The 13,883-nt window shown below is 34.4% G+C and overlaps 1 protein-coding gene across 1 annotated transcript in view; it reads right to left on the bottom strand.

Moving 5' to 3' along the window:
• LOC109054849 (arf-GAP with coiled-coil, ANK repeat and PH domain-containing protein 3-like) overlaps positions 1-13,883 on the bottom strand; it is a 37,638-nt gene that overhangs the window by 12,724 nt on the left and 11,031 nt on the right. The window contains exons 6-11 of the mRNA XM_042713985.1: positions 10,959-11,017; positions 9,694-9,877; positions 9,531-9,575; positions 9,354-9,449; positions 8,615-8,689; positions 7,320-7,328 (exon numbers count right to left, since the gene is read on the bottom strand). Coding sequence (XP_042569919.1) covers positions 7,320-7,328; positions 8,615-8,689; positions 9,354-9,449; positions 9,531-9,575; positions 9,694-9,877; positions 10,959-11,017 — 468 coding nt within the window. The remainder of the gene's footprint in view (positions 1-7,319; positions 7,329-8,614; positions 8,690-9,353; positions 9,450-9,530; positions 9,576-9,693; positions 9,878-10,958; positions 11,018-13,883) is intronic.

The following is a 13,883-nucleotide window of genomic DNA, read 5'->3' on the forward strand; positions in this document are numbered from 1 at the left end:
GAACTTTAGGAGAAACATTGAAGACAAAGTCGATACTTGAAAGAAATGTCCTAAAGGGCAACTTTAGCAATACAATCAAAACATCTTTGGAGAATGTTTTACCAGAAAATATTTCAGTTTATTTTCAGTCAATCTGTAACTTGCTGTTTCTTTGTAATTAATAGTGAAATTTACAATCAATTTCTGAGCAATTCTGACCAATTTAGTGTCAGCATGTGTTGTAAAATGCACTGATGTCATTCAAAAAAGGGTCATTCAACACGTCTTCTTTACTAGATCATTTCACAACTAGGGATATGCCGGTATCAAATTTTCCTGTTGCGATTAATTGATAATGTTTTGTCACGGTATGCGGTATTATCACGGTATTGAAATTAAGTTTTAAAAAAGTGGTCATAATACAGTATAACAGGTTAAATACCTTTTTTCTTATAACAAAAATAACTGAACATTTAAATACAATAAAGCAATACAAAAATATATTTAAAGTTACAAATTTTACACCGATTAAAGTGCAAAAGAACTTTAAAGACCCATAGGTATCACTTTACAATAAGACCTCATTAGTTAACCTTAGTTAATGCATTAACATTCACAATGGCTGCATTTACACTGCAGGTCTTGATGCCCAAATCCGATTTTCTGACTATATCCAATTTTTTTGACGACCCGCTTACATCATCTTTTAAAAGTGACCCGTATCCGATTTTTGCATTTATACTATACACTGCTGAAACTACCAAACATAGACATTCTGACCCGGAAAAGGAAGTAAAACAGCACGAAATACAATGGATGCAGATGCAAATAAAATTATACAGTGTTTTTGCTTTCCACAATATTTTGAAAAGTCAACAAAAAAATCAGCAAAACATTGGTCTCGTACGGCGGAGAAAAAAAGCGCTTAGACCGTGCCTCCCCATATCTCGTGAAATGTCTTCAAACACGGATTTATTTCTGCAACAACCCTGCATTTTTGCCTGCACTGTCTCTTTCGCCCAAAAGACTTAAAAGACGTGAAACCTCCGCATTGCTCCACTGTGTGTATCCTTCGTCTTCCATCGCGCCTATAATAAATCATGTGATTTCAGTTCCACTTGAGTTGACGTCACTTTTTTTAAGACGTACGACTCGCATTTACTGGGGAATATCCGATTTGTCTGCTTACATGGCACACGCAAATGCACGTATCCGGATTCATATCCGATTTATTACCACATATGAATGAGGCCTGAATCCGATCTGAGAAAATCGTAAATCCATGCGGTTTTTTTCCTGCTGCTTACACGTTAACCGGTCATATCCGATCTGTGCCACATGAGAGGAAAAAATCGGAATTGGGTCACTTGAACCATGCAGTGTAAATGGGGCCAATGAGCAATAGCTACATTTGCTACAGAAGTTACTAATCTTTGTTAAAAAATACAAGTCTTAGCTCATGTTAGCTCATTAAATAACAAAGTTGCAACTTTCGATTTTAACAATGTGTTATTAAAAATTTGAATACCTAAGATTAATGAATGTTCAGAAGAATTTTTCATTGGCAGTTTGTAACTAATGAAGCCCTAATGTAAAGTGTTAATGAACAAGAATAGAAATCAAAACACTTTCCAAACAATATCTAGGAGATGTTGTAGTCCAGATTAAAAATGGAATAAAAAATTATGGAAATATATAAATATTATTTTATATTATTTTAAATGTTTAGAAAGTAGCAGCTGTTTTTATTTATGGGGTTTCCCAGGGTAAGGGCTGCATTTTCTGCAGTTTAGCCGCCATCTGCTGTCAGAGAGTGAATGTGCTTTCATTCAGCGCATCTCTCACGTGTTTCCTCCATGTGTTCTCGTGCATGCTTGTTTACATCAGGGTTCACATGCGTCTTTAAAGCAGCATACAACGTTGTTGTGCATTTTGACCAGTTGATGGGAACAGTATTCTTAAAATGCATTTCAAATTCTGAATAAATTTGTAATATATAATTATTCTCGGTATTTGGAAGTGCCCACGATAACAATATCGTGCATATTCATTACCGCGATATATCACATTATCGAATATCGGCACAAGTCTATTCACAACCCAAACAAACAGCCCTAAAAAGTTTCAGCTCTCAGCTTCCTATCTGTCTGTGGCATTGTTAAACTTTCAAAGCGTTCTGGCCTCTCTGGAACCCTCTGAAGACCTCAGGATAAAACACTTCAGCAGCAGGCCTGACAGAGAATGAACGTTCTGCTGAAAGAGCTCTTTGAACACAAACACTGTGCTCTTGCATCTTAAATAAGATTACACAACATCATTCGATGCTCCCTGATTACATACGCGAGAATGCTGTTTAATATAATCACGTAAGAAATAAAAGCAAACAACCACCATCCAGAATATAACGGTAACCGCACTTTAGCACTGTGGTGTGGTACACTTGCTTCAGAAAATGTAAAGATCTAGTCTTTTCTTCTGCTTAAACTGATTGAGACAATAAGGCATATTTATTGTCACTAATTTTACCCAAATCCACAGCAGGGTGACTGTTCAAACATTCACATTCATTCAGTTGTGTCTGCTTACAGCCAGAGACTAAATGCTTCACTCAAGTTCTGAATGCTACAGAAAACACCCTCCCTTTCACTCGCTCTGCTGATTTTCCATGTTCCCACACACTTAAATACACATGCAGTTATGCTCCCATACCTTTAAATCTATTAAAGTCAAAGATTACGGTTAAAAAATATATATAAAATAAAAAATCATATAAAAAAAAAAATATATATATATATAGAGAGAGAGAGAGAGAGAGAGAGAAATAGATATAAACTTACTGTAAAAAAGTTACATTTATATATATATATAGAAAACAGCTTTATAAAATCTGTAAAAATAAAAATCATATATAATTTTCTGGTGGATACATATTCTGCATACAGAAAATCATCCATATAATATTACACAAACATTAAGTGTTATTATATAATAAAATATTACATAATATATGTTATATACTATAATTCACACACAATCTAACATATAGAGCAATTCAGACAAATTTTTAGTGATGCTTAACTGTAAAACTACCATAAAAAACAAGTACATGCCTTTATATTGTATGAATATTCAAAAGATTAATAGGTAAAAATTCTGAAAAGGCAGTGAAGGAAAATGTTCAGAGAATAACTAACTGTATTAATGCAGCAACTCACCAAAGTGAAGTCCAACCTGCTGAATATCTTTATCCTTAAATGTTTTATGTATTTTAAAATCATTGCATCTCCTGGAAGCGGCTGAGCTCAACTAAATGGTTGTGCAGCCCAATGGAGCATGCAGTCAATGCACTGTGTGAGTCACGCAGCCTGGCAGCTCTCACAGTCAGCCGTGGAGCTTCAGCAGGGTCGATCATGAGTGATTCCACCTGCCCACTGCTGCCCGAGCTAAAGCTCATTAACATACAGCTGCCGGCCCACGCGCTACGCACCCGACGCCAGACCGCAGGAATCACTGCGCAGCCACTAACACATCACACTTTTGATGGGACTTTATACAAACTTTCTTTAATAATATTAAATACTATAATAACAAGCGGCAAACAAATTATGTACAAGCAAATAGTTCAAATATAAAAAAAATTATATTATATAAAATATATAAAAAATATGTTAAATATAAAATAAGTAAAACCTAAATACAATAAATTCAATAATAATAAATATTATTATTATAACAAACTGCAAACAGATTACTAACTACACAAAAATATATAAAAATCCCCAAAAAATACACAAAAATATAAAAAAAAAATAAAAAAAAAAATATATATATATAATATAACATAAATGTGTAAAAATCTAATAATATAAAAGACATTGAAATAATAACTTTCCTAAATAACATTTAATATTAAAACAAACTGCAAACAAATTAAGTACACAAAAATAGTTAGAAATGTCTTTAAACTATTTAGAAAAAATATATTGTCATATAAAATAAATATATAAAAATATGAAACATTATATAAAATATAATTCTTCTTTAATAATATTATGTATTATTATAACAAACTGCAATCATTATGTACATGTAAACAGTTAGAAATGTCATGAAGCTATATCTAAAAATATGTTTAATATACATATTTAAATATATGAAAATTATTTTCTTTAAAAATCAATTCTTTAATAAATGTTCAGTCCATGACGCATCATGCCTGTCACAACAAAACTAAGCTTCGTTTGACCTCTGGGGTAAACATTATATTCAACATCATATAAAAGAGCAATTAACCAAAAAATATGAACGTTCATTAGTTTTTAAAAATGTAATTAAAAAATTATAATTTCAATACCTGTCAGCTGTGGCTGAAGAATCTTCTGTGCAGCATCTCACGAAACATTGTAAGACTGCAGAAAAGACTAGCGGCGCTATTTTAGGAGCTGCCGATGACGTGTGAGCTTATAAAAGCCATCGTCTGTTTGAACTACAAAGCCTATCAAAGTTTCAAGTATTTCAGTGGGATAAAAACACAGGATCAAATTTAAGCAACAATAACATCAATAAATCAAAAACCACAATCAAGACTTCAAGAACGTCAAGCTCACTTTATCCCATACTGTAAAAAATACCATCTCTATCTACTGTAATTACAGAAACACCATATAATTAATGAGTCTGTGAAACATCATTAATCTTCACATTGATATCACATACTAGGTGACACTCTTCCTTTTGAGACGGCTGGCTGCGATCCTGCAGATCTTCACTGCAACACTGTGCTGTCACTCACACATAAATAATCAGAATCTTTCATTTTGAAATAACACACAGACCTGATTTATGTTAATGAGTCAGCAGCGAATGTGTCAAAACACTGACAACACCAGTAATAGTTTGTTAATTATGCCAGAAAGACAATATACCTCACTGTAGGTGCTTCCAACTGTATTCAGTCACAACAAAATCAATATGGGAAATGCTGCTTCTGCTTATTTGAAACTGAGAACTCAGAACACCATCGAAACCAACAAACAACTGCTTAGAACATCCTAGCAAACACTTAATACAGAAAGAGACTTTTAGGTAAGCTCTTTTGACTTGGACCACCTAGCAAACACTCAGAACACCTTAGCAACTACCTAGCAACACACAGATAACTGCAGCAAACACTTAATCAAGGAAGACATTAGGATGGGCTATTTTGACTTGGACCAGTTAGCAACCACTCAAAACACCTTAGCTACCACTCAGAACACCCTAGCAACCACTCAGAACACCCTAGCAACCACTCAGAAAACCGCAGCAAATACTTAATCCAGAAAAGACATTAAGGTGGGCTATTTTGACTTGGACCAGTTAGCAACCACTCAAAACACCTTAGCTACCACTCAGAACACCCTAGCAACCACTCAGAACACCCTAGCAACCACTCAGAAAACCGCAGCAAACACTTTATCCAGAAAGACATTGGGGTGGGCTATTTTGACTTGGACCAGTTAGCAACTACCTAGCAACCACTCAAAACACTGTAGCAATCACCCTAGCAACCACTCAGAACACCCTAGCAACCACTTAATCCAGAAAGAGAATAAAGAGACCTAGCAACCACTCAGAACACCTTAGCAACTACCTAGCAACCACACAGATAACTGCAGAAAACATTTAATCCAGAAAGAGACATTAGGATGGCCTATTTTGTCTTAGACCAGTAAGCAACTACCTAGCGACCACTCAAAACACCTTAGCAACCACTGAGAAGATCCTAGCAACCACTCAGAAAACCACAGCAAAAACTTAATTCAGAAAGTCATTAGAGTGGGCTTATTTGACTTGGACCAGTTAGCAACTACCTAGCAACCACTCAAAACACCTTAGCAACCACTCAGAAAACCGCAGCAAATACTTAATCCAGAAAAGACATTAAGGTGGGCTATTTTGACTTGGACCAGTTAGCAACTACCTAGCAACCACTCAAAACACTGTAGCAATCACTTAGCAACCACTCAGAACACCCTAGCAACCACTTAATCCAGAAAGAGACTTTAGTAAGAAACCACTAAGTAACAACTCAGGACACCTTAGCAATCACTTTATCCAGAAAGATAATTTTTGGTGGGCTCTTTTGACTTGGTCCACCTATTCAGAATACCCTGGCAACCACGTATTACAGTTTAGCACTGTGACTGCAGGTTTTACACCACTTACATTTTCTCAAAACATAAAAATCCATTTCTAAGAATAATGTTTACCAAATAAAATCTGATTTTGGCCCATTTTTACACTGGCAGTTGTTACAAATCAAACAAAAATATGCAATATTGCACTGAAAAGTGCATTTCAAAAAAAAAAAAAAAAAAAGAAGAAGCTGTAAAAGAAAAGATCCATTCCAATCATGTCCTCTTGTTTGTAGCTCTGTTCCATTAAGTTCTGCCCTTTCCAGCGATTCTCTGGGTCAATAATGAGTTTAACTGATGTTAATGGGTTTAAATTATGTCTATAACACTTTCAGCAGATTAATAAGAACTACCAGAAGATTTGAGACCGACAGGAGGATATGAGCTTAGCCAATTACCCAGAAACAGAACAGGATTCTGTGGTTTAAAAATCACAACATTAATATAATTATGAGTAAGTTTCTTATTAAAGTGGCTCTGAGACCATATGTTCCTCACTCGTGCCATCTAGGGTTGAGCTGATAGATGATGCCATCGATGGCTGATAGACAACCCAATCCCCCCACCACCAACCCCATACCCCCCCCCCACTCTCACCCCAACACTGTGCCGATGTCTCACTGTAGACATTGTCCAATGCCAAATTTGAAGACATCGCCCAACCCTAATGCCATCAGCCCAATACTGTCACCATGGTTTGTGGGTAATTGCCGTGATGGATTGCAAGCGTTTCTTGAGATCAACCGCATCCAAAGCAATCCCAGAAAGCATCTCTTAAGCAAAGCACAAAGAGAAAAGTCTGCTCTTCTCATCAACCACAATAAGGAGCTGAAAAAAAATCCATTGAGGGAGAAACATCTACTGAAAAACATCAGCCTTTACACAAGCAAGATACGATTCACACATAACCCGAAACACAACCTAAATAAATACTTTTTTTTCCCATTAAAAAACAACAACTGGAATTAAATCATCAGTTACACAACACAAGATTTGGGTCAGATTTACGAGCGAAACTACACTTTTTTTTCCCATTAAAAAACATCAGGAAATGTCAGAGTGCAGATGAATTATTTAGAGCCTCCATCTTGAAAGTCACATAAAAATGTTTACAGACTTTTAAGAAACCATTTATGATGTTTATAATAAAAAAATCACCACCAATAACAGTGTCTAAATCAGGATGAAGACAATCCCAGAGCGCCATATGGAAGAAAACAGAAAAAAAATGAAGATTAGTAACAATTTGACATGTTATACTGGATCAGAAACATGCTTAACTTCACTTCCAGAATAGAGTGCTTTGAATTTGCAAGGTTGTTTTTAACTATGCTTAGCACATACTTAGTGTTTCCCATTAATTGAATTAAATTAATTAAATTAAAACATTATTAGGTGAAAAACTTAAATTAAGCGAAAATCTGAAATAAGTTTAAGTACATAAAAGCACTAAAAACTGGAAATAAAATAAAAACTATAATCGAACTAAAACTAAAACTGAAATAAAATAAATTAAACCTGAATAGTAATATTTAAAATAATGATAATAATAATAAAAATGACAAAAGTAGATAATAAAATTACCAAAAATATAACTAAAATTAAAATAAAAACTGAAAAGTATAAAAATAAAAGCTGATTCAAAATATTAATAAAAAAAATATACAGTAAATAGTACTAAAAACTAACACCTACAACTAAAAAAATAATAAAAAATAATAATACAACACAACAGAAAAACAAAAACAGCAAAAAAAAATAAAAAAAAAACATCAGCATATCAATTAAGATCTTAGTTAACTTAATTATCTTATTTTTTTATTACATTAACAGACAATTTATGAACTATTCGCCCAAATTCTGTTCGCCCAAAATATATCCACTTCCTCACTGCTCAACATCATTAATTACTGGAACATTCGAGGACAGAAGATCCTTTCTACTCCTGCCAGAAGAACAGGAGTACAAACACTGAAGGAAATTGAAAAGGTATCTTTAAATAACTCTGGTCTAAAGTCCACATTCTGTCTTTTCTTTTTAACGTTTCGAAAATGGACAGAAAACATGACGACGTTAGGAATATGATGCAGGCCAGACTCAACTTGCATCGCAGCAAAAATAGCTTAAATTAGAAGAAAAATAAAGATAAAAGTTAGCTATGGTGTATCTTTATTTTTCTTCTCATTTAACCTAGTTTTGCAATCAAACTATGCAGTGCTACGAACAGGAATTAAAGATAGTCTTTAGTAACTGGACTAGTCCAATTAAAGCATGAATAATCCTCAGTCAACTCCAGGGTGAAGAATGCTGAAAGCTAACTTTCTTTAGAGGTTTACCATCTTTAACAGCCTAATTCTGGCATTAGACGTGAGTCAACAGTGGTATTTGTTAAGAGTATTTTAGTAACAGTCATGGGTATGTCATGTTTGTACAGTATGTGTTTGTGTGTGTATTCTTACCCGCTGCTGAATCGTGGCATGCTTATGCTCCATTTCTCTCTTCTCCATCGCTGAATCAATCACCAGTTGATCCAGCTATGACAAGACGAACGATCAGTTATTGTACGTTTGTTGTCATCTCTTGTATTAGGAAAACATGATCGTGTTTATTATCCACAGGCACCGGTTGTCTATCTGTCTGTCCATTATAGCACTGCACTTCCAGATGTGATGATAAGTTTAGGACTAAGCTTAGTGATGTAATGTGGCTTAAAATTTGTGTTATTTAAAAATTTGTGCATTTTGAATACTACAGTATTTTCTTATTTTGAGGGTAGGTTTTTTTCTTGTTAATATGCTGAAGAATTTATTTGGGTTATCAAACTTCAAGTGACACTCAAGTGACACTTCAGTGAAAAACACTCACTGAAGTACGGAGCCCAGGAAGTCACCTGTAGGAAAAAAAACTGCAATTCGTCCCCTCAGTTTATAAACCGTACTCACAAATTCTTAAACTGTTCCCTCGGTTTAACAAATTTTGCCCACAGATTAATAAACAGCACCCACGATTTTCCAATCGGCGCGCTCAGATTTTGTAAACCGTACCTTTTGTGCTTTCGCAATCCCCTCCCATGGGGTTGTATTTTTTTTTTTTACATAATTCATGAATTTGCATCTGTTTTTTTAACTGAATCAATGGCCAATCTGGCTGCCAGTGCTCTGACGGAAATCAATAGTGTACGTGGAGAACACTGCTCACCTCAGCAGCCAGTTTTTTCATGTAGGGGTCAATCTCATCCAGTAGGTTGTAGCCCTGCTGATACAGGGAGTACTGCGCATGCATGAAGGATAACATCTGCAGAAGACAGGACAGATACAGATGCTGCAGAGTCCACAAAAAACCTACACATTTACACACACCATCACTGATACTCACCGCATCCAAGATCTCAAATTTCTTTTTGGCTTGAAGGACATTGATCTGGATGGGGAAAACAGGTTTTTATAAAACACTCTTATATGTTTACACACACTGTGTATATGTGGCGTGTGTTCAGTCTGGAGATGGAGTAATGAGCAGATGAGTCTTTATACGTTACCTGCAGCACATAGTCCAGTGCGAGATGTCTGAAGCACTTGCGGTTGAAGTTGAGGGTGCTGGTGGCTTCCTCCACCTCATGAGGTTTGTTTCGAGGTGCCTGGGCGTTCTTCACCTGTGCGATCTCCAAATCTTCCCTCACCTTATCAAAGTGCTTCTTCGTGTCCTTGAATTTACGCACATCACTGAAAGTACAGATGGACATTCATTATATGAGTCGTCTAATGAATACAAAGCTGCCGATATGGAGGCTTCAATGAAGGTTTTGTGGATCTCATGGAGGTTTTCAGCAAGAAATTTAATTGTTGTCCTTATTGAAATGTAGTTTTATTGCTTATTCCAGCAGTTTCAGGGTGCACAGGAGAGGCAGTTGTGCTCCTTTTAACAAAACATCTCTGAAATATTAACATTGTCTGATATAATTGCACATGACAGATCAGGTGGATCTAATAAAAGCTTCATATCGCAGCATATCGTCTTCTTGAAATGCCATTAGTTTTACAATATAAATCTTCTGCCCATTGCATTATCAGTGATCACCTGTGATAAATGAATAGGAACCTGCTCTCAAGAATCCCATTATCCTCCACCAGGACATATCAATTATTAATGAACTCCAAAAGTCAGATCATTATTTATAATAAGCCTGCGGGAAGCACAACAATGAAACAACCTCCTCAGAGAGAGTGCACTTCTGAACACTTTCACATTTGCAGAAGTATAAATAAAAACAGGCCACTGCAGGGCGACACTTCCACATCTCTGACCTTTCGGAGTGATATCAGCGAGTTTAATTTTCATATCTGAATGCATTTAATTTTAATGGAGAGAAGAGCTGGTACTAAAAATATGATTTCAATAAACTGCAGCACTCTTGAACAAATTTTTAAACATGCTAATAAACTTTTATTTTAATAAGAAATTTACATGTATAATAATTTGTACTGTAAAATAAAATAAGGTATTATTTTTATTATCACTATCACTATCGTAATATTGTTTAAATACTTAATTTTTAAAAAAAAGTAAATTATTGCAATAGTTATTATTTGTAGTCATGATTATATATATGATCACAATTCTATATCATATACAAGCAGACTTGAATATTAAACGAAATCACATTTGAAATCACAATCAATGCAATAAGATTTTCCTCCATATCAATAGTGATAAAACTCTGTTATATTTTGCAACATGTAAAATATAAGTTCTTTATCAGGATAAGTAACATAACAGTGCATAAATATAGTCTTGTAAACTCACTCTTTAACAAAGTTGTGCAACTGCTGCTTCACTGATCTCTGAGCTTGATCAAACAGGATCTGAAAAACATCAAATAAAAGTAAACATGAATAAAAACCCCACTTTAGTTTCAACCAATGACATCTGAGTCCTGTATTTATCTGGTTTAATAAATGTGTATGTGCAACAAAAGACAAACCTATTTCTGAAGGTGGAAATAGTACTATGATTCGAGAGGTAAAGTTTGGACTATTTTAGAACAAAATCCCACAAATAAATCATGAAGCAATGACTGATTACTCTGAGAAAAATGGGAAATGGGTTGCATGTAATGCCCCACTATCAACACTAGATGGTGCGCTGCATTTGTTTAATCTGAGCTTTAGATGATGTAAACCTGTATGACCTCCCAACACACACATATCATCATCCTCACAGCCCTCCACCTCATTGAGATTCAGCCCGAGTCTCAGTCTGCACAAGGACACCGAGCTGATCTGATCATATGCCATGCTGCAGCGGCGGAGGAAAAATAGGTCACTCGGGCAGGGAGGGAGCGACATGAAAGAGGAGACAGAGAGGAGACAGAGAGGAGAAGGAGCAAAGGAAACAACCGAAAAACAAAGGGAGGTGATGCAAGATACTTTGCTTCAGTCTAGAGATGCACCGATTGCAATTTTCTTGACCGATTTTACTATACAGATGGTCTCCAATTATTTTAATTAAATTTTTAATGTAATTTATTATTGTGGTACCAACTATTTCAAATAAACCAGCCTATACTATATTAGCGATATATATTATATAATATATATATATATATAGATATATATATATATATATATAATGAAAACAGAAATTAAATACAATCTAAATAAAAGTATACATTTATTATTTTATGACATTTATTATTTAATATAAATAATAATAAATAGAAGTATGTGTGTGTGTATAGTATGATTTAATTTTAATAAAATAAAATAAACTAAAACAATAAAAAAAAAATAAAAAAAAAAATAAATATTTAAACGAAACATAAACACAAAAACAAAAAAAAAAAAAAAAATAAAATTACATCAGCACAAGAAAAATACATTTTCAGAAGTTATTTTGGGGGTGTCACAGTGTCATTACCTGTAGCTTTTCCTGCAGAACTCTGTCCATGATGCAAACATAATCCCACTTCAACAATTACATCAGCACAAGAAAAATCCCATTACCTCGTTTTACTCCGACAACACACACAGGAATATGATCTGAAATGTCAGTAGGGCTGTAAAGCCAGATTCTGATATTACGCCCCAGATGAATACATTTAAAACTAAGCGGTTTACTTCACTCTCTCTTAGTGCGGGTCGGTTTATAGCTCCATAAACTCTATCAGGACCCAAATAAGGTGCTAGGTGATGAAGGAGCGATTCTTTTGTGGTCCTCTGTGCCTCATGTCAAGGTTTACGGCCTCCACGACAGTTAGGCAACAAAAATCCCTCTATAAAACACAAGACTCTGTTTTTCGAGATGCTCATCACTAAACAGAGCTCTAATAAATGTCAGTGACTTATCCTGCACCCAACGGCCTTTAAATGAAGCAGCAGGCTCTATGAGACCAAGAAACCAACCAACCGCCCGTCTGTCGCAGCAAAGCCAGTCTCGTTCTTTGGCAGAAAGGGAGAGAAATGCCCTGTGTGTGGTCCATGGATTGACATATTGTGGTTTAATACATTGCCAAGTGTTAAGTGAGTATTTAATCTGAGCTCCGTATGAAATCACACAGATACCAGTTTCAGCAAAAGAAATGCAAAAAAAAAAAAATTGCATAGCCACCATAGCGAGAATGCATAGCCCCTAAATAAAATGGATAACACACATTTAATTTTGATAACAGAAATTAATTCAATAATATAAAAACATTTATACATTTATTTAAACAATTAAATGTGTAATATTTAAATAATATAATAATTATACATTTATATATGAATATATATGAATTTCTTTTTGACAAGAGAAATTAAATGTATTCAATATAATAACATGAATTAAATAATTATAAATAATAATAACATTTTCAATTCATATATTTGTAAGAATTAAAATTTGACAATAGAAACTAATTTAATACAAAATAAATACATTTGACCTACTTATTATTTAAATAAATAAAGTATTATTTAAATACAAAAAAATCCATTTAAATTTACATTCATAAATTTATTATTTAAATATATAATAATTATTAATAAATAAGGTAATAACAACAGTAAAAAATATTATTATTATACTTTTTATTATTAAAAGAAGGGTTATTTCATGCATTAATGGTAATGGATTTGTGTCCTATTTTCTTTTCCTGCCTGTCTTGTACTGTTTTTCTGAACATATCTATGTAAATGTCAACAGCATGTGGCTATGCTGAATGATGTCTTGCCTGTGCTTTACTGTCACGTGTGCTCTTCCTGTGCTAAATTCCCCTGCATTTCCTGCTCTCTACACACAACAGTATGAAGGGCTAACCAAAAGGTTACAGTACCCACATTGGCAAAATGTCAAGTAACCACACTGATATGTCAGTGAGTTAGCGGCTTTTGTCTCTGCACGAGATTTAGGACAATCTGAAACAACGAGAGGCTCATCAAATACGTCCAACATGCGAAACGTCCCTTATTCCCTTATTCATTCTACAAACCCTTTACCCGCTTTCCAGACAATTCCTGCATTGTTGAATATAGAGTTCAGGAAGTTTTCTCATGACATAACTTCCCAAATAACTCCCTAGCCCCTCCCTTTTCTTTCGAAGACCTTCATATTCACATATATCACAGCATTTCACATCACTGTGGATTTTCCAGTTTGATTCATTTCTTCCTATTCTTAATAAACACGTTGTCTAGAAGTCAGGTAAATTCCAGTAATTCTATTCTATTAATTCTATTCTCTGTTCTGATG

This window comes from Cyprinus carpio, chromosome A23 (assembly GCF_018340385.1).
Source record: "Cyprinus carpio isolate SPL01 chromosome A23, ASM1834038v1, whole genome shotgun sequence".
Taxonomy (NCBI): Eukaryota; Metazoa; Chordata; class Actinopteri; order Cypriniformes; family Cyprinidae; genus Cyprinus; species Cyprinus carpio.